The sequence below is a fragment of the Pseudonaja textilis genome, chromosome 2 (assembly GCF_049901715.1).
Source record: "Pseudonaja textilis isolate UNSWEBS1 chromosome 2, rPseTex1.2, whole genome shotgun sequence".
Classification (NCBI taxonomy): Eukaryota; Metazoa; Chordata; class Lepidosauria; order Squamata; family Elapidae; genus Pseudonaja; species Pseudonaja textilis.
Window position 1 is genome coordinate 73,896,194 of NC_141991.1, and position 20,546 is coordinate 73,916,739.

A 20,546-nucleotide genomic window follows, 5' to 3' on the forward strand; every position below is an offset into this window, starting at 1 on the left:
CGTCCGCGCGCAGTCGCCTTCCTCAAGTCCGTCGCCAGCGCACCGGGCTCGCTACGCTACCTCACCCCACAGAAGCGAAGTAGCCGGCGCACCCGCGGACGGCTTGCACGTGTCTGCCGCTGTGGGCAGCGCTCGGGCTGCCTGACGAGAAGCGCGCGCGCGCGCGCGGCTCCTTTAACAGGATGGTACCACCTCCGCCCCTTCCCTTCCCTTCCCTTCCTTTTCTTGGCGGCGTCGGCGTCGGCAGAGCAGCCCACTGTCTGCTCCAGGCCCGGACAAAGTCAAAGGACTGAGAGAAGAGCCTTTGCTGCCCGCTAAAGCCGGCGGCCCGGTGGGGCGCGGCCAGTGCATGAGGGCAGCGGGCGGAGGCGCAGAAGAAGGAGGAGGAGGAGGAGGAGGCGGGGGCGGCGGTGAGTCCCTCCCGCTCGCCCGCCTGGGCACTGGCAGCCCTTGCCGCCGCCTCCGCTCCTCACCGGGGCCCGGGAGACTGAGGCCGCCGCGAAGAGCCCGGGACATGCGGCCTCCCCAGCCACAGCCATCGCCGAGGAGACGGAGGACATGAGGCTCCGCAATGGCACCTTCCTCACGCTGCTGCTCGGCTGCCTTTGCGCGCTCTTCTCGCTTTCGTGGTACGGGGCCTTCGGCGGGCACAAAGGTAAGGAAGGGGCTCGCGAGGGAGGGAGAGAGGAGCGCTCCCGCCTTGCGCACTGCGCCTGGCCCGGGTGAGGGCAGAGACCCCCCGGCCCATCCGGAGAGCAACCCAGACCAACGTCCCAGCCTAAGGGAGGGAGCCCGAAACCTGCTGCCTCGGTCCCCTCCTTCTCCCGTTGCTTGAGGGAGACACCCTTCCCCGGAACTTGAATGGGATCTCGGAATGCTCCCCCACCCCGAGTTCTTCAGTTGAACCACCATCTCCTGTCCTGATTCTCTCTCGCATCCCCCTTCTTTCTTTCTTTCTTTCTTTCTTTCTTTCTTTCTTTCTTTCTTTCTTTCTTTCTTTCTTTCTTTCTTTCTTTCTTTTTTTTTTTTTTGCAAAAGGGCTGCTCTGTCCACATCCGTCCTTTTTGGGTTATTCCTCAGAGCACCCAAAACATGATTGGGAGATACTTCTCCTTCCTTCTCCTTCTTTTCATCTGAGATGAGAGCCCCTGTGCGTTTTGGCCCTGCCAGCAAGTGATCAATGACCTTCGCCCCCTCGCCGCCGTTTAGGAGCTTCTCGTTCATTGGAGAGCTATGGTAGAAAATGGAGAGAAATCCCCTCCTATCATTTTCCTGGAACAGGTAGTTGCCTGTCTCCTTTTTCTTCCACACCCTCCCTTATTGCTGTTGTGGGCAATATCCATGTTTGCACTTAATATTTCCCTAGGAAAGCATCTACAAATCTTATTCAGTTACACAGGATGTTTATTAGGTGTATTTTTTTTTTAACCCAGGTTTGATCAAGGATAACATATGATTCTTTCTTTGTGTACCTGGTGTCCCTAAACTTTGAAGCATTGGAAGCAAGCATAAACAAAGCAAGACCATCAATTGAGTCCTATGCTGTAGTTTACAGGACTGGAACATTTTATCTGGTGCCCTTGATTCTATTTCCCCCCTTTGTTTTTATTAGTATGGCTCTGTATTGAACTGGAATATACTTTTTAAAAAGACTTATCCCTTTTGTTTATATTATTTGAAATATTTCATGAGAAATGTGTTCATCAGCTGGAATTGTGAGTCTCTTTGTAGCAATAAAAGAAAATGAAAATTAGTGGCAATGGCCCAACGAGGAAGGCAGTTATAAGAAGGAATCATGTCTGAGGTGTGTTAATAAGGTTTTAAAGACTATATTGCACATAGTTTTTGAAGTTGTAAATGTGTTAAATAATAATTCAGGAATTTTATTCTAAGATTCATGTATAGGAAAACTGATGCTTCTGTTAACTAAGTTAGGAAAGTATAAAAATGGGTTCTCTGATTGTTACTTGTTTATTATTCTTAGGGCTACTCAACACTTTGCATTTTTTAAACTAAAATAAAGGACCATGAAGGACAGTGATTGCCCCTGTTCCATATAATGGTCCTGTATTACATATACTTAGCATTGATATCTACTGCCAGACAGCTATGTTAGACACCTGTGTCGGTATAAAATCACCATCAGTTCTTTGGATGGATGCCATGCCATTGTTCTTAAAACTACAATATTGTCAAAAAACAACAAACAACCCTGCACCATTAACTGACAAGACTTTTAAAAACAAATATCGGTTAATTATGAAAATATGTTAACAGTTGATTTGCATCAGTACCTTGAGGTTATTTTATCTGCCAGCTCTGAAATTGAATTAATGGACTTGGTAATATTGCCCTTTTGTGTGACTTTCAACACATCCTGGAACAGTAAGTTTTACAATGGGACTTCGGGCCTTTTATTTCAGGAGAATCATTTAAACACTAAATGATCATAACAACATAGAGGACATTCTTTGTAGAGAAACAAATGCAAGCTTTTTATTAGAATTATGAAACGGTAATTTTTCAGCAGGTTTTTTTTAGCTTAGAAAATTAAAATGGCACACATGAAATATATTTTCTATCAGTTTTCCTATCAACATTCTTGATATTTACATGAATGTCAATATTTTTTAATATTCTATATGAAATAGTAAGCTGATTATAAAGATTTATTGTCTTATTGAATTTGGCAAGCTTGTTTGCTTGTTACATCACAGGCACTAAGTTAAATAGCTACATGGATCTTCATCTGTTATGATAAGAGAGTTGGAAAAGCCTGTACAGAGTTGAAGGACAGATTTGCTTTTAGAAAGCAACATTTTTCAAAGTATCAGGACTGGTATAAATACTATCAACTCAAGAAAAGAGAGGGTTTACCCCCACCCCTTTCACTTCCTTCGTGTACAATAAGTGTTGCTATGAAGTGTAATAGGGAATGATATGAATCTAATTCCCAAATCAGTATTGTAAAACATAAATTTATGTAAAAGTGATGCACCATATAAGTGCACATACAGGTAGCCATTGTTAGGACCAGAATTTCCATTGATAGGCGATAATAAGTGAGTCACATCCAATTTGACGAGCTTGTTTGCCATGGTTGTGAAGCAAATCACTGTAGTTGTTAAGTAAGTCCTACCGTCCCTTAAATGAATCTGGCTTACCCCATTGACTTCGCTTGTCAGACATTGTCTGGGAAGGTCAGACAATTGGGCATCAGGTGCTGCAACCATTGTAAATACATGCTGGTTGCCGAATGCTTGCATTTTGATCCACCTGACCATGGGGATTCTGAAAGGTTGTAAGTGTGAGGACTGGTTGTCAGTCACTTCCCCCCACCCCACCCCACCCCCCAGTACCATTGTAACTTTGAACAGTTGCTAAATGAATGATGATAAATTGAGGACAACCTTGTACTAGTAGAGTTCTTTGCCTTTGAAGGCAGAAAGGTGTTTCATGCACCTATCTGAACTCCTTATATCACTTCCCTCTGTATCTGAGATTTAGCTGAATGCAGGAAAAGGTGCATTGTACTAAAGCAGATCCAGACAGGTGCTATGTGTGAGCCTCCTTGCATTTAGAGATACTTTTTACCTTTCAATCTGAAGTAATACACTGTGAATACCATGGAAAGCTGACTCTGCTTCTTATATTTCACCTTACATTTTCCAGCAGTATTATGCTGTAATTTTCTTTATTCTTCTTTACTTGAAGATTTTCAATAAGGGTTTTGGGGATGATTTTCATCTTAAAATGTCCCAGTTTAACTTGTTATACCTGCTGTCCCCTTCTCCAGTAGCATTAATTTACAAAAGCAGGTATCAGTGATAATAATCTGTTCTTCATTGCTACACTGGCAATGTTTATACTACGTAAAGGACTGTTATATAAGCTAAATTTCTCCATCACTTTAAGGTCCAAACTTCCAGATTTAACATAATCATGCTTTAGGAACTCGTTGCCTCTGGCATGCAGACTGTTGTATTCATCTTCAGTCATTATTTCATCCATTAGATTTTCTACTGAAAACTGACACCACCCTACCATAGCTTCAAGGTTTGTAAAATATATAATGTCAGACCTGTGGTCTGGCGACTAGGATGATTAGAGCAAACTGAAAGAACAACAAAACAAAACAAAAACCCAATCACTTTGTAAGGAAAAAAACCCCAAACAATTGTTGCACCTGCAAATCAGGACCACAGAATTTGGCAGGGATTCACTACAGATAAAACAGGATTAGTGGGGAGGGGATAGCAGACTTTAGGATGGCATCACTTTGCACAAACATAGGACAGGTGCAGAATGGTTTAACTCAATACACTAGCAGGCAATGATGTGGTTTCTTGGTTTTGGCATGCTTTAATGTGTTGTTGAACCCATCCAGTGATTTCCTCTAGTTTTGCCTTTTTATTGAGCTTTATGCTGTTACTGTGCTGCTAGAAAACAAACCTTTCTTTTTAATGAATGTTAATATGGTTGTTGTGAAGGTTAGAGTCTGGAGGCTGTTGCTAAACCTAGCATCAGTCAAACTACTTAAGGAGTAGTCCTTCTTGTCAATGGGTTTCATTCGGGCAAGGCTAATGGATATTGTGCTTTGCCTACTGCTTAGCTTCTTTATTAACTTAGTGCCTCTACTTTGCCTGCTAGTTTCTACATTTTAGAAGTCATTAGGGCCATATCATCCATCTGTCTGGAGGCTATTTTACTCCCCCTACCCATTTAAACAATGTGTCTTTGTAGCTCTGCATAATGGGTTTGGGCTGGGGATGCCCTTCCTTGCTTCCCTTGCATTACTCATCAACTAAAAGGTTCTTTCAGCTATGGTATAAATCCCATTAAAACCTCCTCCCTACAGAGTTTTAAATAAACAGATTTGGAGAATGATACCAGTAGAGAGATTTCTGTCTATTGCTATCTAGGCCTTCTTGAAAACATTATATGTGCCCTTCTTTGTTCCCCTGTTATTTTAAACACTGGAAAAAACTGATTTCTGCTCCTATTTGTAATGGTTGTAAAAGACAATGACATGTAATTTTCTATTAAAATAAAAAAAAAATGCAGCTTAGGTAATACTCATATGAATGGCATTGAAATGAAAACAGTCTTCTTACACTTTATTCTTGCTGTTTAATTAGTAATCATTTCATGTTGTAAGATAGTGAATTCTAGTATTTTTCTCCTTTTGTTATTTAGAGTTGTACGTCTTTCAGGTTTTTTTATTTAAGTTTAAGAAAAATAAGCACATTATTTTCAAATAGCAGGAGACTACCAGTATTGAGTAGGCAGGGATGGGATTCAACCAGTGTTACTACAGTTTGGTGACTACACTGCGCGCACGTGTAAAAAAACCTTAAGCTTTGCCGCCCGGACAGCTGAAGTGCTGCACGCAGGTGCGCAGCGTTTGAAAAGCCATTTTTTTTCCTGCTTTTTCAACCTCAGCTGAAACCTCAGCTTTGCTGTGCAAAGCAGCTGAGGTTGAAAAAGGAGGAAATAACAGGTAAGAACCTGGGCAGGTGGGTCGGCCAAACAGCAGCAAACATAGAACCGGTTCTGTGTCTGCTGCTCTTCAGAGCTGTCGGTTCTATAGAACCAGGCAGAGCCAGTAGCATTCCACCCCTGATAGTAGGTAAATGTTGAATATTTTAGTTATTTGTTTGCTGTAATCATAGCTCACCTTTTCTTTAGAAACTGAAGCTGTCTTATATAGTACTTTTGCCTTCTAAATGTTCTTGTAACAAACAGGGTTGGGAAATGTAAAGTAGTTAGGCTGAAACTCAGCTTTAAAAAGTCCTTTCCAGATTTCCTTCAATTTGGCCACAGCATGATGTGTCATTTGGACTGTGTTTCTGACAGCTCCTAATTGGTGGGTTCCCCTGCTTTTTTTTTCTTCTTCTCCTTCTTAGCTGGTTAAAAAAACTGAAAGAAAGCAAATACAACACTTTTGAATGGAAGTGTGACTTCAACCAGAAGAAGAAAGTGGCAGAAGTGTTGAGATTTTACTTTAAAAAAAAAAAGGACAGATCCTTTAAAAAGGAACTTGCCAAAAGCTTTTTACCCCTGGTGAACCTGGTTTTTTTTTTTTTAATGACACTGGCAGAGACCAGTGCCTGGAAAGGTGGGGTATTCTTGAACAGTAGCTACTTGGAGTGAAGCAATTTGCCTACAATGAAATGAAGCAGAGAAGCTAGAGAGAAGTGCTTGAACTGGCACAGACTGGAAAACCCAGGGAGCAGAAAATTCAGGTAGAGGCTGTCTTCCTTGGGAGCATATAAAGGATTACATCGTGCATTTTTTACCTCAATCAATGGTTGGTGGCAGTGGTACAATGGCCACTGATGTGATGGCAAGATGACCTGAATGGGAATTCGGATTTGAGTTATGTTGATCACTGCATATTAAATAGTTCAAATCAATCATAACAAGAATTAAGTTGAATCTAAGAAAAAATTATTGAGCATGCCTAGGTACATGGGAATGACAAGTTAAAATTAGCTGAGAATACTTTCCTCTATTTTGCAATATTTAGGAGGAGGAGGCAAGTTTGCAATTATAAGAATCTTGACAAAGTATAAAAGTGAAAAGAGATAATGCATTTTATTCCTTTATGACCTTTGTATTTTAATATTTGTATATCTACTAGTTAACATCTTTGCAACTTGGAGTAAACTTTTAGAGTTTGCACATTATGTGTTGACAGACTTTGGCTGACAATACTTTTTATCAGGAAGCTTTTAAAAAAAATATTCCAGTAATTTAAGCATAATGGAAATGAGAGCTGCTGAAATAATCAATACCTCTAGCTTTTAACTAAAGCTTACAGAGAAGTCCCAAGTCAGTGGTATGGATGAAGCTGTAGAGTACTTGTTGCCTGAATTACAGATTGTAGAGACATAGCTAGAACTGGGGAGTAAAAACTGTAAGACTAGAGGCAGTCTCTCAGAAAAAAAAAGATGGTTTGATATTTATAGGCAAGACACAGGTTAACCAGAATGGAACAAGACAGAAAATAGGTAACTTTGAACCTTACTATTGTTAAAGGAGTTGTAATTCAGTTTTTATGTACTTAAAACTCCCAACAAGTGTGAATGTGAATTCTGCTGCTTGTGCAGTTAGAGACTGTTGTGGGAGTTTCCAGAGAAGACTTATTTTTTCATTGTTTGGGCAGTTGGCAAGAAAGTATTGGAGCAGGTGACAGGAAGCATAATCACTCTGTTTCTTCTGCTGGTCTATGTGAGAGGCCTTTGCTCTAATAATATCTGTGATACTGCAGATTTTCCTTTCGGATGCAGTTCGATATGACATTCAGGCCTGGTCTACTAGCTGGTTTGTGATTCAGTGCGTTGCTGAAAACAATCCCTGTAAAGTTTTATCTGGTCTCTTTCTCATAGTTATGGACTGTGAGCATGGGGCATAAGAAAAAAGGAGATTGTAAGAGGCTGAGGAAATGTAGGAAAGGCAACAAAAACAAACTCTTCTTGTCTCAATTGAAGGAGAAGCTGAATAGTCTTCTCATTTCACTTTCGTAACAATAGCAAACTTTTATACAACTATGGCTTTTGTTCTGATTTTGTAATTTTGGCTCTCCATTGAACACTTAACTCCTCCCCACTTCAGAAGCAGGGGTGTCAAACTTACATTGTCACGGTGGCATCATGTGATGTATCGGGACTTTTTTCCCCTTTGCCAAACTGGGCATGGGCGTGGCCAGCATGTGACGATCTGGCCGGCGAGACGAGGGTTTGACAGCCCTGATGTAAAGAGTTAAACTATTTACATAAGGTGTTTCCTATTGCAGGCAAAGCAGTTCAGGTGTGGCATATGAACAGCTCAACCTTTCTTCATCATTTGTTTCTATCACTGTTTAGTGTCTTCTTGAATGCCTTGTCAGATGCAATAGATGACAACTCCCATCAAGCATAATCTGATTGGAAGAGGCTATTCTAGTATATCAAATTATACTTGGCATTTAAAATAACTTATTTATTTATCATATTTATATGGCTTGCCATTTCGAAGAAAATAACTCTGAGTAGCATACAACAATCAATAAAAGCAACAAATATGTGAAAACCATCATTTTAAACATATAAAAAATCATTATTAAAAATAAGAAACCCTAGAAATTTAAAATACTGTATACAATCCACAAAAGGACAGTGAAATATTAAACACAACGCAGCTATTTAAGAAATTCTCCAGCTCCCTGAGGACCGAGGCCTGGTGACACAACCAGATCTTGAGAGACTTCTGAAATAATAACAGGGATGGAGCTAATCTGATTTCAGGGATGGGAGAGCGACAATGTTCCATAGGGTGCACCCTATGATGGTGAAGGCCCATCTCTTGGAGCCCCCCAAACTACAATAGTTTTTTCTAATTACTCCCATGGATCTATTTCAGACAACCTGGGTATGGATGGCTCAGAGAACCTTTGGCTGGGGCATGTGGAGGAATTTTCCCAGCATCTGTTGGATAAAAGTACTCGGATTTGTTCTCAGCTGGGCACTAACTCAGTTGTAGGTCTTGTGGGGGATGCTTAGGGAGGAGTCTTGCCCTGTTACCTGGAAGTAGTTTGACCAGCTGGACATGAGGAATTGGACAGGATTCTTAGGGCTGTGAGCTTAGCCACTTGCTGTTTAGATTCACACCCCTCGTTGTGGATAAACAAGCCTGGTTGGGAGGGGGAGAGCATGTGAATGAGTTCTAGCAATGGTTAATGCTTCCTTGAGGGAGGAGATTGTTCCTTTGCCAGCCCCCACTTCAAGAAGCCAATCACTGGGCCCCACTATACTAAATTTCCATCCAGCATCTAATCTCCATTTTGAGGATTGAGAAGGTGGTAGCACAGCATTTTCAGAGAACATGAAATGAAACCAGATTATCTGAATTCTTTTCATTTGGGCTGCAGGTCATGATATGGGACAGAAATGGCATTGATTGCACTTTGAATGATCCCTGGCAAGGGCGTGGTGAAGGTAGTGCATCTATCCTTGCCTTTCTTGACCTCTCTGTAGCTTTTGTTACCATCTACCATGGTATCCTTCAGGATTGCTTCAGGATTGGGATGGGCAGCACATGTTGTGAAAGTTCACATCCTTTCTGCAGGGCCAATTCTATAGTCAGTGGTGGTTGGGGAGAAAAAATTCCTGACATCGACTCCTGCTGGGTGGGATACTGCAACGCTTGGTACTCTCCCCTCTCCTATTCTACATCTACATGAGACTGTTCATCCATCATCACCACAGGGTGAAGTATTATGAGTATACTGATGATACTCCATTATATATCCTTGATCCTGGCAAATTAAGCAATACTGCAAAGGATTATGGTGCCTGGAGGCTGTTACATTATGGTTGGGGAACAAGAGGTTTAGATGAATTCTGGAAAGACTTGAGTGACTTTGGATTTTGGGGCCTTCTGGTTATAGGATTATACCACCTTTTGTGCTGGTTCGAGTGGCACTACTGGATGTGCAATTTAGGGTTCCCCTAGACTCATGACTCCTGATGAAAGAGCAGAGAGCAATTGTGGTTAAGAGGGACTTTGTATGGGTTCGTGTTGTGTGTGCCAGTTGTGCCCATTCTTAGATCATAGGACTCTGCTTACTGTAACTCAAGTCACTTCATATTTGGATTTCTGTAATGTGTTCTAAAAGGGGCTACCTTGGAAGAGTATGTGGATGCTTCAGCTGGTGCAAAAAACAGCAGTGTGGGGAGTTATATATGCCCATAGAGCAATACATGTTACACCTCTGCTCCACAAGTGCTTTTGTTTGCTGGTTTGTGATGAAATATTTAAAAGAAAATTAGCTAGATTCCAATTTTCGTTTAGCAGCACAGAGTTACAATTATTTTTAATACCTAAAAATTGCCAGAGCTATGTTGACTTACAGGAGAAAAATTATGAGTCACTGATGTTTTTTGTGCATCAGGTGTCAAAATGAAGCAGCATGATGGTGCCCACGGTTGAAACTTGTTCATTAGAAACTGGACTGAAGCCATTTAATGGGCTATCAGGCATACCTGACTTTAGCTAGGCAACTGCTTGCACTGACAGGTGTGAATGATGATCTAGAAATGGGAAAATACTGCAGTGGTCAGGTAACAATTAAACCTTTGAAGCACACAATTCTATAGTAGCAATCTTTTTGCACAAAAGAGTAACTCCATGCCATGGCTTCTGAAAAAAACACAGCAAATCATTTATCAAAATTAGTACCAGTTCAAACACATTGTGTTTTCTTTGCTTATTTACAACTTTATTACTGCTGCTAACTGGTAAACATTTATTAAGAATGTCAGTCAGCTGTATTTGTTTTTACATATACAATTTATTACATGGAACAAATGTACCCATTTATCCAATACGGTAAAACAAAAATATGGGTAGAATTATGCCTCACTTAATATACAATAAGTAACAGATCCTTTTTGGAAACAGAACATTTGGTTTTTGGGAAGATATAATGGATGCATTGCCAAATTACTATTACAGTGAAAAAAATGAAATGATTGGGAAGGGGCAGGGTACCCACACACAAAAGGGCAAAGGAAACTGTCTGGTTGTCAAAGAGAACTGGCCTAAAAGTCCCAAAGCACAATTATGTTCCTTTGAATCATTTGCTCACCCCCTCCAACTCTATTGCTTTGGCTCAACACTCATAGCATCCAAGATCCATTTCTCCAAGTCACTCATTTCTCTGTTTCTCTTTCGATCATGAGACTTCCTTCCCATTTTTTCTTTCATCTCCAGGAATAGCATATCTGCTCTCTCTCCTCAGTTAGGTAGTTTTACAAGCTTTCCTAATGTCTCCCTGTGGTCCGTATGTTCTTCACTACTTATGCTACTAATTCTTGCATTTCCCTTACCAAGTTGCAATGTGTGTTCCTTTTATCAAGACAAACCCATATTCCCTCCTCACCAAACAATGATAACTAGATCTATGAGGACACTTTAAAGTGAGGCATTGACGTAGGAGTTATTTCCTAGGAATATCTGATCTGGTATCATCCTGAGGCATTTTGTATAATTATGAAAGCAGATTATGATGAGATGTTTCAATATTCTGGTCTGTTGAAAATTTGTCCTTCTTTAAGGTACTTTGAAGATTAAAAAAGGGGGTATTTGGTGCACATTGGTGCCTATGGTGTGTTATGTAATTCCTAATAAATTTTGGAGATAGACATTTTATGTTTTCTTAATTTGGTCATTTTAAAGAAATAACAAGAAAACAAAACCTCCTGCAAAATGAGTTTGACTGATGAAGTCATTTTCTCTTCATTTCTCACCTTGTACCTTAAATATGGAATAGGTTAATAACTGAGACCTATTTACTTTCACATTTCATTTCAGTACTTTTGTCTAAAGCTTTTCTGTTCCTCATGGTTTTTTTGTGTTTCTAGAGTTCACAGATTAGGTGACAGAGGTATCATTTCCTCTTCTGCAGTAAAGTTAGATTTATTGGTAGTGCCTGCTTTATTGCATTTAACTTTCTCAATCAATGTCATTTTTGTAATGAGATTTTCTGTAGTCCATCATCACTGTTGGGAATACCTGCTGAATGAATAAAATCTCTTACTATCCTAACACTGCATTAATAGTCTTCCCCCCCACCCCATTCACTGTCTCTTCTGCCTCTAGGCTGGTTGAACCAGAATAATAACCATATCACAATTCTGATATGAAAAGAAACAAAGTTTCTTTAATATTCTATTATTTAATATGAATGTGTTATTTTACTAACCTCATTGAGATTCCTTACCTGCAGGAGCAAAAGTTATATGAGGGGAAGGTGGTCAGAAAAATTAGAACAAACTAACAATGGTAGTGCTTCTCTGACTCAGTTTTCTGTAGCAGAAATAAGTATTGATCAGTTTTTGAATAAGCTAATATAGAGATGTATATATTCATAACTTTAAACTTGTGGCATAGATTCCCTGAATGCCTTCTTACAAGTGATATTAGTCTGGGTGAGAGATAATTACTTGATCACAGATTCATAAATTGAAAAGAGTCATTGTATTCAATTCCTTATTGAGTTCAGGATCTCACATTATAGCAGCCCAGACAACTGCTTAGCTCCACTTAAAGATATTCAGTAAAAGGAAGCCCACCACCTTTCTGGCTAATTGGTTTCCATAGTTGAATAGTTCCTTCTGTTAGAAAGTATTTCCCAACATTAAGCGAGAATCTGCTTCCTGTAACTTAAATCCAATATTCCATATCCTGCACACAAAAGCAAGAGAAAACAGATCTTCTGTTCCATGTGAGATCCTCTCAGGTACTTGAAGAGTGCTAATATGTCCTCCTTTAGTCATCTTTTCTTAAGGCTAAACATAATGCCTTCAATCTCTCTTTCTAAGACTCAGTTCCTAGCTTTCCTATCACTGTTATTGCTATTTTGGTACTTGTTCCAATTTCTCCGAGCATTTCTTTTAATGTGGTGCCTAGGTTTGGACATGGTACTTGAAGTGGAATCTGACTGAAGCAGAATAAAATGGAATTATTCCTTCTAGCAATTTTGAAATAATTTCTGTTGTTATAGCTGAACATTACATTTGCCTTTTTTTTTTTTTGCAACTACTAGCTTGTATTGAACTGGCAGTTGTCTATATACTTCCAAGAACTTTTTTCAAAATTACCAACTACCAACTGCTGCTAGCTATAGCAAGCTGGAATTGGGCTTTTTTTTTTTCTATTTTGGCAGTAACTTTAGAAAATGTTCCCCAAAACTGGCAGCCTTAAATACACACATGTGGCTATAGGTACAGTTATACACAGAGTCCTCAGCTTATGACCATTCAAAGTTATGATGGCACTGAAAAAAAAGTGACTTGTTCTTGCTCTTACAACTATTACAGCATCCTTGTGATTATTGATGGCAATTGGGTAATTGGCAATTTTCATGTATTATTATGACAGTTGTAGCATCCTTCATAGGACATTCCATAGTTGGCTTCTGTCAAGCAGCGAAGGAAGTAATAAAATCTTTTTTGTCTTGTTTAACAACCTGCAGTGACTCACTTAAGGACTAAAGTGGAAATGAGGTCATAAGCCTATCACAGTCGCATGATATCTCACTTCACAACTATACCACTTAACAATGAGGTTTCTCATTCCAATCCTGATCATTAAGTGAGAACTATCTGTACTTGGAGTAATGGTTCTAAGTAGTAAAACACCAGTAGTTTTATCAATGTGTTAGTTGTCTTTTCATAATATGGAAATAATAATGTTCCTGTAATATTATAGATATGCACTGATTATAAGCAAATAAGCAAGTGGTAAGGATCCAAAAAAACCAAAATGGGCAGAAAACTTATACATTAAATGTAGGTTATACATGGAATTACTTCTTTCATTCATTCACACAGCTTTTCAAATATACAATTGCCTTTGGATGAACTGCTGTTGAAATAACACAGAAAAGACTTCAGGTTTAGAGAAAACCATTTCATCCTTGTATGACCTATAGATGTACAGTTCAGAAAAATGCATTCAGATACCCTGACTCTTTAAGAGGTGGATAAGGCTACAAATAGCAGGAGGATAAGGCTTGATGTCAAAGCTGGGGGCTCACTGGGAAGCTGCAAGTGGATCTGCAGGGCTGAGTAGCTACTCATTTCCATTTCACAAAAGTAGCTCATGGTTCAGAATCTTGCTACTATGCACTGAATTTAAGCTTTGTGGAAATATCTGATTGCACAAAAATCATTATCTCCAGATTATAACCTGGCAACAGAAGAACTGATAACGTCATTGTTGTTGTTGGTGCTGCTGCTCCTCTTCTTCTTCTTCTTCTTCTTCTTCTTCTTCTTCTTCTTCTTCTTCTTCTTCTTCTTCTTCTTCTTCTTCTTCTTCTTCTTCTTCTTCTTCTTCTTCTTCTTCTTCTTCATCATCATTGGAATTTTTAACCTAGTAAAGCAGGAATTTCAGCTCAATCTCAGATTCTTGATGATACAGGACTCCATTTGTTATAACTATTTAGGAAAGAAGAATGGCAAAATTAAGACCACTTGTTATATTTTCTGAGCTGATAACATTTTCCTAGAGAGCTTTGCATTTGAAAAACTAAGGTTTTGAAAATATGACAATATACTAAACATTGATTTATGCACCCATTGCACTTTCTTAAGGATTCTAGGAATGTATCATCAGAAGCAATAGTGCAAGAGTGGAGGAGTTATATGAATATTACTTCACAAAGCATAAATATATAGTAGAAAGTGGTTGGTAATTTTTCAGTTAATCTTGCTCATTAATAGATTGATTCAATGTTGGGACAGTGGTTTGTTGGAAGATAGGTAAACAGCTTTAAAAATGCAATTTCTTGACTGCATTATTTCAGGCCCTGAAAGATTTATTTTGGCAAATTAGAGGTTTGTTTCCTAGGTGCAAACACTTGTAGCAAATATTCTCATTATAACATTTCTTTCCAAAGCCTCCATGTGAGAGTTAACTTATGACTTGCAACAAACTATCTCTGAGATATGTTACACTAAGCTTGGCTCATACTCAACCTTTTCATAATTTGTTTTCTCACGTTTCAAAGAGCAGAAGAATGCAACTGACATTATTCTAGCTGTTTAGTATTTGATGTTATTTGTATAGTTTTTTAAACTAGTAGTAAAGGATTAGAGTATTTCTATGCTAATCCTACTTAGCAAGGATGTAAAAACAAAACAAGTCTTTTAAAAGGCTCCAATAATAGTTACATTTTATACCATTTGTAATAGTGACATGGTTATAAGATATTTTAAAATTAAAGTAGAAGAAAAGATTGGTTCATATCAAACAACAGTTAATTATAATTACTCATAATACCTCATAACTGATTACAGTATATGGAAATTGTGAAAAGTTGAAACCCATATTTGTACTTAGGTAATTAAGGCAGAAGTTAACTTTCAGGGGAATCCATTTCAAACATTTGCACATTGGAAAATTATACTCTGAAATTAGATTAATAGGACATACCTTCTCTTCCCTACCATCATAAGCACATTAAGTTTTGTATCATGCAGGTTAGTTTTAAAAGAATTTAGTAGAAAATTTCCAGTGAGGATTGACTTGGAAATACTTGGTGGATCAAGTGCTTTAGATCAGGAGTCCCCAATCCCCAGTCTGTGGACCGGCACCGGTCTGTGGCATGCTAGAAACTGGGCCATGCAAACAAGCGAAGCTCCATCTGCTGAATGCAGGCAGCACGTGAAAACCATACAACGTCCGGTCCACGGAAAAACCTCTCTCCATGGTCCCTGATGCCCAAAAGGTTGGTGGGGCACTGCTTTAGGTAACATTTTTATGTATAGTAACTGCAGAATCAATGAATATTTGGGTTGTTGCATGTGGTCTACACATACCCATAAACAGCATTTGTACTCACAGTTTCAAATCTTTATTATTGTCCTTATAGTTATTGTTATTATTATTATATTGAGACTTTATTAATTTTTATTTCCTGTAGATATATTTCTCTTATACTAGTACTGTCCCACACTAATTTTGTAAATTAACCTATAGCTACTTGGTTTTAGGAATTCTTCACTATTTATAATTTATATTCCAAGGTACAGTATATTTGAGTAAAATAAATGGATAGAATAAAGGAGAGAGAATAATAAATTAATATGCATTTCTTCCTCTCATTCTTTCTATTTTCTCTTTGAGACTTAGCACACAACAATTAAGACAGGAAATTATTTGCTGTTCTAAAATAGTGTTCTGGAATCACGTACTTTGTGTGTATTCTAGTCTCCAGTTCCTCATTTTACTGCATATTTTTTCTGCTATGCACTGTTGAGCTGTTTGTTCAGTTTGGGTGATGGTTGAACTCAAGCAAATTCTTCCCCAGACACCTGTTAGATCAAATTGCCCCTGCTCTTTTACTATCCCCTTTGTTCCTCCAGTAGTACTATTTGTTTTTCAAACTGAAATTGAATACATTCTTCTTACTCTTCTGTATGATTAAGCTACCCTTTTTCCTACATTTTTCTCTCCTATATATGAAAATTCTATATTATCATAAGCCCAAAGGCTGGAAAATCTTTGAATATACTTTGCTTTTCAACTTCCATTGTAAGTGAGAAGATTGTGTATACAAACATCCAATTCCTTTCCTCCAAGCCTGACAATGAAGTCTTGAAGTCTTAAATTTAAGTCACAGGACCATTTTCCATGACTGTTCTCAGTTTTTTTTAAATTTAACTTCCCCCGTTCTTTTTCCTTCAGAAGTTAAAAGAAAATTCTTGCAGCCTCAGCCGTTCCATATCCCCACCTCAATACTAAATGTTATTGCTTTCCCAGATCACTAGAATATTTACAGAGAATTCTATAATATATTCTTTTCTATGACGAATCCTCTTATACAGTGTTGCATTCTAAACACATAATCCAGAGATAAAGCTTTTGCCAAACCCTCTGGGTTGGGACTTGCCTTTCTTTCTTGCACTACATAATGAAGTGCGGAGTATGCTGGTAGCACTTGGCAAGCAAACAAGGGCAGAATAAGCCTACTGAGGTAGTTGGATTACTTTAATTTCAGAAGTACTCTCAGCTCCAAAGCCTTGCTAGCAGCAGGCGAGCAAGGCAAACATGAGGGAAGAGAGATATCTTCATCTAAGATATCTTATAAGATATAAGATAATTAAGAATTGTTAACCTAATTTTGAGAAGCTTCTTCTCTGGTAACATTGAACTGCAAACCAGGGCATATAAAACCTTCACCAGACCAGTTCTAGAATACAGCTCATCTGCCTGGAATTCACACTGTATAACGGACATTAATACAATTGAACAAGTCCAGAGGTAATTCATGAGAAGAGTACTCCACTCCTCGGCTTGCAATAGATTACCTTATGCCACCAGGCTTGAAATTTTGGACCTAGACAACTTAGAACTATGCTGCCTACAGTCTGACCTAAGTTTAGTACACAAAATTGTCTGCTACAATGTCCTACCTGTCAATGACTACTTCAGCTTCAACTACAATAACACAGAGACAAACAATAGATATAAACTCAAAGTAAACCGCTCCAAACTTGATTGCAGAAAATACAACTTCAGCAACAGAGTGGTCAGTGCCGGAACTCACTACCTGACTCTGTTGTTACATCCTCAAACCCCCAAAACTTTAACCTTAAGCTGTCTAACGTGAACCCCACTCCATTCCTAAGAGGTCTGTGAGGGGACGTGCATAAACACACCAGCGTGCCTACCGTCCCTGTCCTACTGTTCACATTTATTCATACTCATTTATTATTGTTGGGTATATGCATACACCAACTAGTTTGGGTGAATAAATATATAAACCTAGGTTTAAGTGTTTGTAGCTTTAAGCACAAAAACTGCAATGTAATCTGATAATTAAGGGTGCGGTTGCAAGCAGCAGTAATAAGGCAGTGAGAGAGACGTAACACTTCCTGGTTATTGGTCTGGTTCCTGGTTACTGTTTCCTGGTGTTACTGGTCGCTGGTCTGCTGGTCTCTCTGATCTCTGCTGCCTGCTGTTTTACTCCTGTATGAGACGTCTGCTTGTTGGCTACTGTGCAAGATACCATTTCTACTGAACAAAAGGACTGTTTACTTGGTGAGCTGTGCATACTCAGCGTTGTCTTTGAGAGAAAGGTATCGGGAGGAGAAGATTTACAAGCAGATAAAGACATTGTATTTACTGTTAATGGACTAGGTAACTGGATGGATATACTGGATAATGACATATGGACTGAATGACACTTCTTAATCTCTGTGTGAATTAAATGACTATTTAAAACTACAAAGAGTGTTTTTGTCTCCAGTGTGTGTATACTCTTGGGCCCAGCCTCTCTCTCATTTGGCTGCCTGGCTTGACTGCTGCTGTGCACTCTGCTTGGGGGTTTGTCCCCAAACACTAACAATTATGAATATACTTATACCTGTTTATACTTATACGTTTATATGTTATGTTCATACTTATTTTCTCATACATACTCGACAAACTAAACTAAATAAAAATAAATAAATAAATAAATCTAAAACTGAACTAAAAGGAAGAAAGCCTTTCTAGGCAGGTTCTAGAGGTGATTTTTATCCAGAAGACAAATACTGTATACCAAGGGGCTGCATCAGGGTTTTGTTTGACCTCGGGGGGTGGGGGTGGTCACAGTGGCTGTGGCTAGCTCAACATCACTTGTGTCGGTGCCTGTGGGGACCCGAGTGCTCTGCCAGAGAAAACAGAGCTGTATGCCGCCCCCCAAGCTCCGTTTTCACTGGCAGATGGGTGTAGGAGGCCAAAAATGGGTGAAAACGTGCAGCCCTCCCAAGTTCTGTTTTCACTGGCAGAGGCACTGCAGGCCAGTCCGTCACTGTTTTCAGGGCAGCTCGGTGGGCCAGATCTAAGCACCCCATGGGCCAGTTCCGGCCCACAGGCCTTGAGTTTGACCCCCCCTACTGTATACGGTGAATCCAACAGCTCTTTCATTTATTCCTGCTGCACACCTTTTGTCTCTTGTCCTTTTCTCTCCTTCAGCATCAGGAAACCAAGGAGTTTTGAAGTATCTGCAGAGGTCAGGAGACAGAATGAAGTGCCAGAATGAACATTCATCTCTCTGTGTTTGGAGCTAAATCTGTAAAGGAGAAATTATAAAACATCTTACGATCCCTGAGATGTTTAGCTTGCAGACTGTGTAGAGTAAATGGGTAAATTACATTTTGGAGTATGTTAGTATGCATAGAATGGGTGTTGTCAAAATTCAGGAAATAGGGGAGAATTTTCCTTCACGACCCTTGCTTTACACTTTATTAATCTTTTTAAAATTGGAATTTGAGATAACTTGGACCCCTACTGATATCTTCAAGTATTTTGTTCCTTTATGTTACCTATTCCGTTTGGATTTACTGTAAAAAATTAAAGCTTTCACCATAGAGGAAAATGTCAGCCTCACTAGGTAGACCAGAACAGGAAATTAACTCCACAGGCACACTAAAAAAAGACATTCATTGAGATTGGCTATAATAACAGAATCTTGCAAGTCTGATTGTACCCTATCTCCTCCTCCTTTATATACTTAGGTGAATTAGGAAGACATCTGCCTGAACTACTTCCAAATGTTATATCATTGCACAGTTTAAAAATACTTCAGCTCCTTTTGAAACTTCAATATTTTCATCAAGGTCACCTTGCTTTAGTTTCTACAGAAAAGGAGTTAGAACAAGCAGAGACAGGGAGAACAAATGACTCCCGATTGTGAAGCAAGTACGATAAAAGATGGGATGAAACTCATTTCCCAACTTCAGTTAATAAGCAATGGGTAGTTGCAAAACAGAGTAATAACATATTGTCAATAAGCTATGTTGCAGCACTAGTATTCAAATAGCGATTCTTCATTATGCCAATGAAGGTGAATCTTCTCATCTTTATTTGTGTTTCCCATGATTTACAAAATAAATCTTGTGTAACAGTCGAACAGTTGTATTATAAATCCTTTGCTGGCATTCTGAACTCTGGCTATGTTTTCACTGAAATGCTGTAGAGGTAATTGCACAAATTGCACGAAAGGGTTAGATGAAAATATTTTGGTGAGCTCTGGGACTAGCAGGGTATATTGGTTAACATCTGTACATACATAAATGTATCAAAAGCAAATGACCTGTTTTATGGGCAGAAACAATGTAAGCTACCTTGGATAGAGATCCAGGAAATATAAAAACATTCTCAACCTAACATTAATACCTGGGAAGATACTGGAAAAAATAATTAAAAATGGATCTAGAAACAAAGTTATAATTAATAGCGAGCGTAGGTTTGTTAAAAACAGATCATGCCAAACCAATCTTATTTCATTCTTTGACAAATTAGTAGGCCAGCGAAATGCTGTGGACATAGCATAGTTAGACTTCAGCAAGGCATTTGACAAAGTAGCCCACAAACTACTCCTTGTTAAGCTAGAAAAATGTGGAATAGACAGCAACACCACCCGATGGATTTGTAACTGGCTGACAAACTGCATTCAACGAGTGGTACTTAATGATAACTAGATGGAGGCAAGTAAGCAGTAGGGTGCCACAAGTTTCTGTCTTAGACCCAGTACTCTTCAATGTCTTTGTAAAGGACTTAGATGAGGGAATAGTAGGGGAACTCATCAAATTTGCAGATGACTCTAAGCTGGCAGGAATAGCCAACACCCCAGAAGACAAGCTGAGAATCCCAAAAGATCTTGACAGATTTGAATAAAATGAATTTTTAATGTGGAGAACAAAATGAATTTTTAATGTGGAGAAAAGCAAGGTTTTACACCCGAGAAGGAAAAACCAAAGGTTTTTAACCTGTACAGATTAGGCAAACCTGGCTCAAAAACAGTAACTGGTTTTGGTCACCATATTACAAAAAAGATGTTGAGACTTTGGAAAAAGTGAAAAGAAGAACAACTAAGATGATTAAAGACCGGGAGATTAAAACATGTGAAGAACGGTTGCAGGATTTGGGTTTGCTAGTCTAGAGAAAAGAAGGACTGGAGGGGGAATGACACACATGATAGCAGTATTCCCAGGGGTGGGTTTCTACTGTTT

The 20,546-nt window shown here is 39.0% G+C and overlaps 1 protein-coding gene across 2 annotated transcripts in view; it reads left to right on the plus strand.

The window, feature by feature from the left end:
* Window positions 1–464: 464 nt before the first annotated feature.
* MGAT4B (alpha-1,3-mannosyl-glycoprotein 4-beta-N-acetylglucosaminyltransferase B) overlaps window positions 465–20,546 on the plus strand; it is a 116,269-nt gene continuing 96,187 nt past the window's right edge. For both annotated transcript variants that reach the window (XM_087924306.1, XM_026696580.2), the window contains exon 1: window positions 465–655. In XM_087924306.1, the coding sequence (XP_087780432.1) occupies window positions 559–655 (97 nt within the window). In that variant the 5' untranslated portion in view covers window positions 465–558. The remainder of the gene's footprint in view (window positions 656–20,546) is intronic.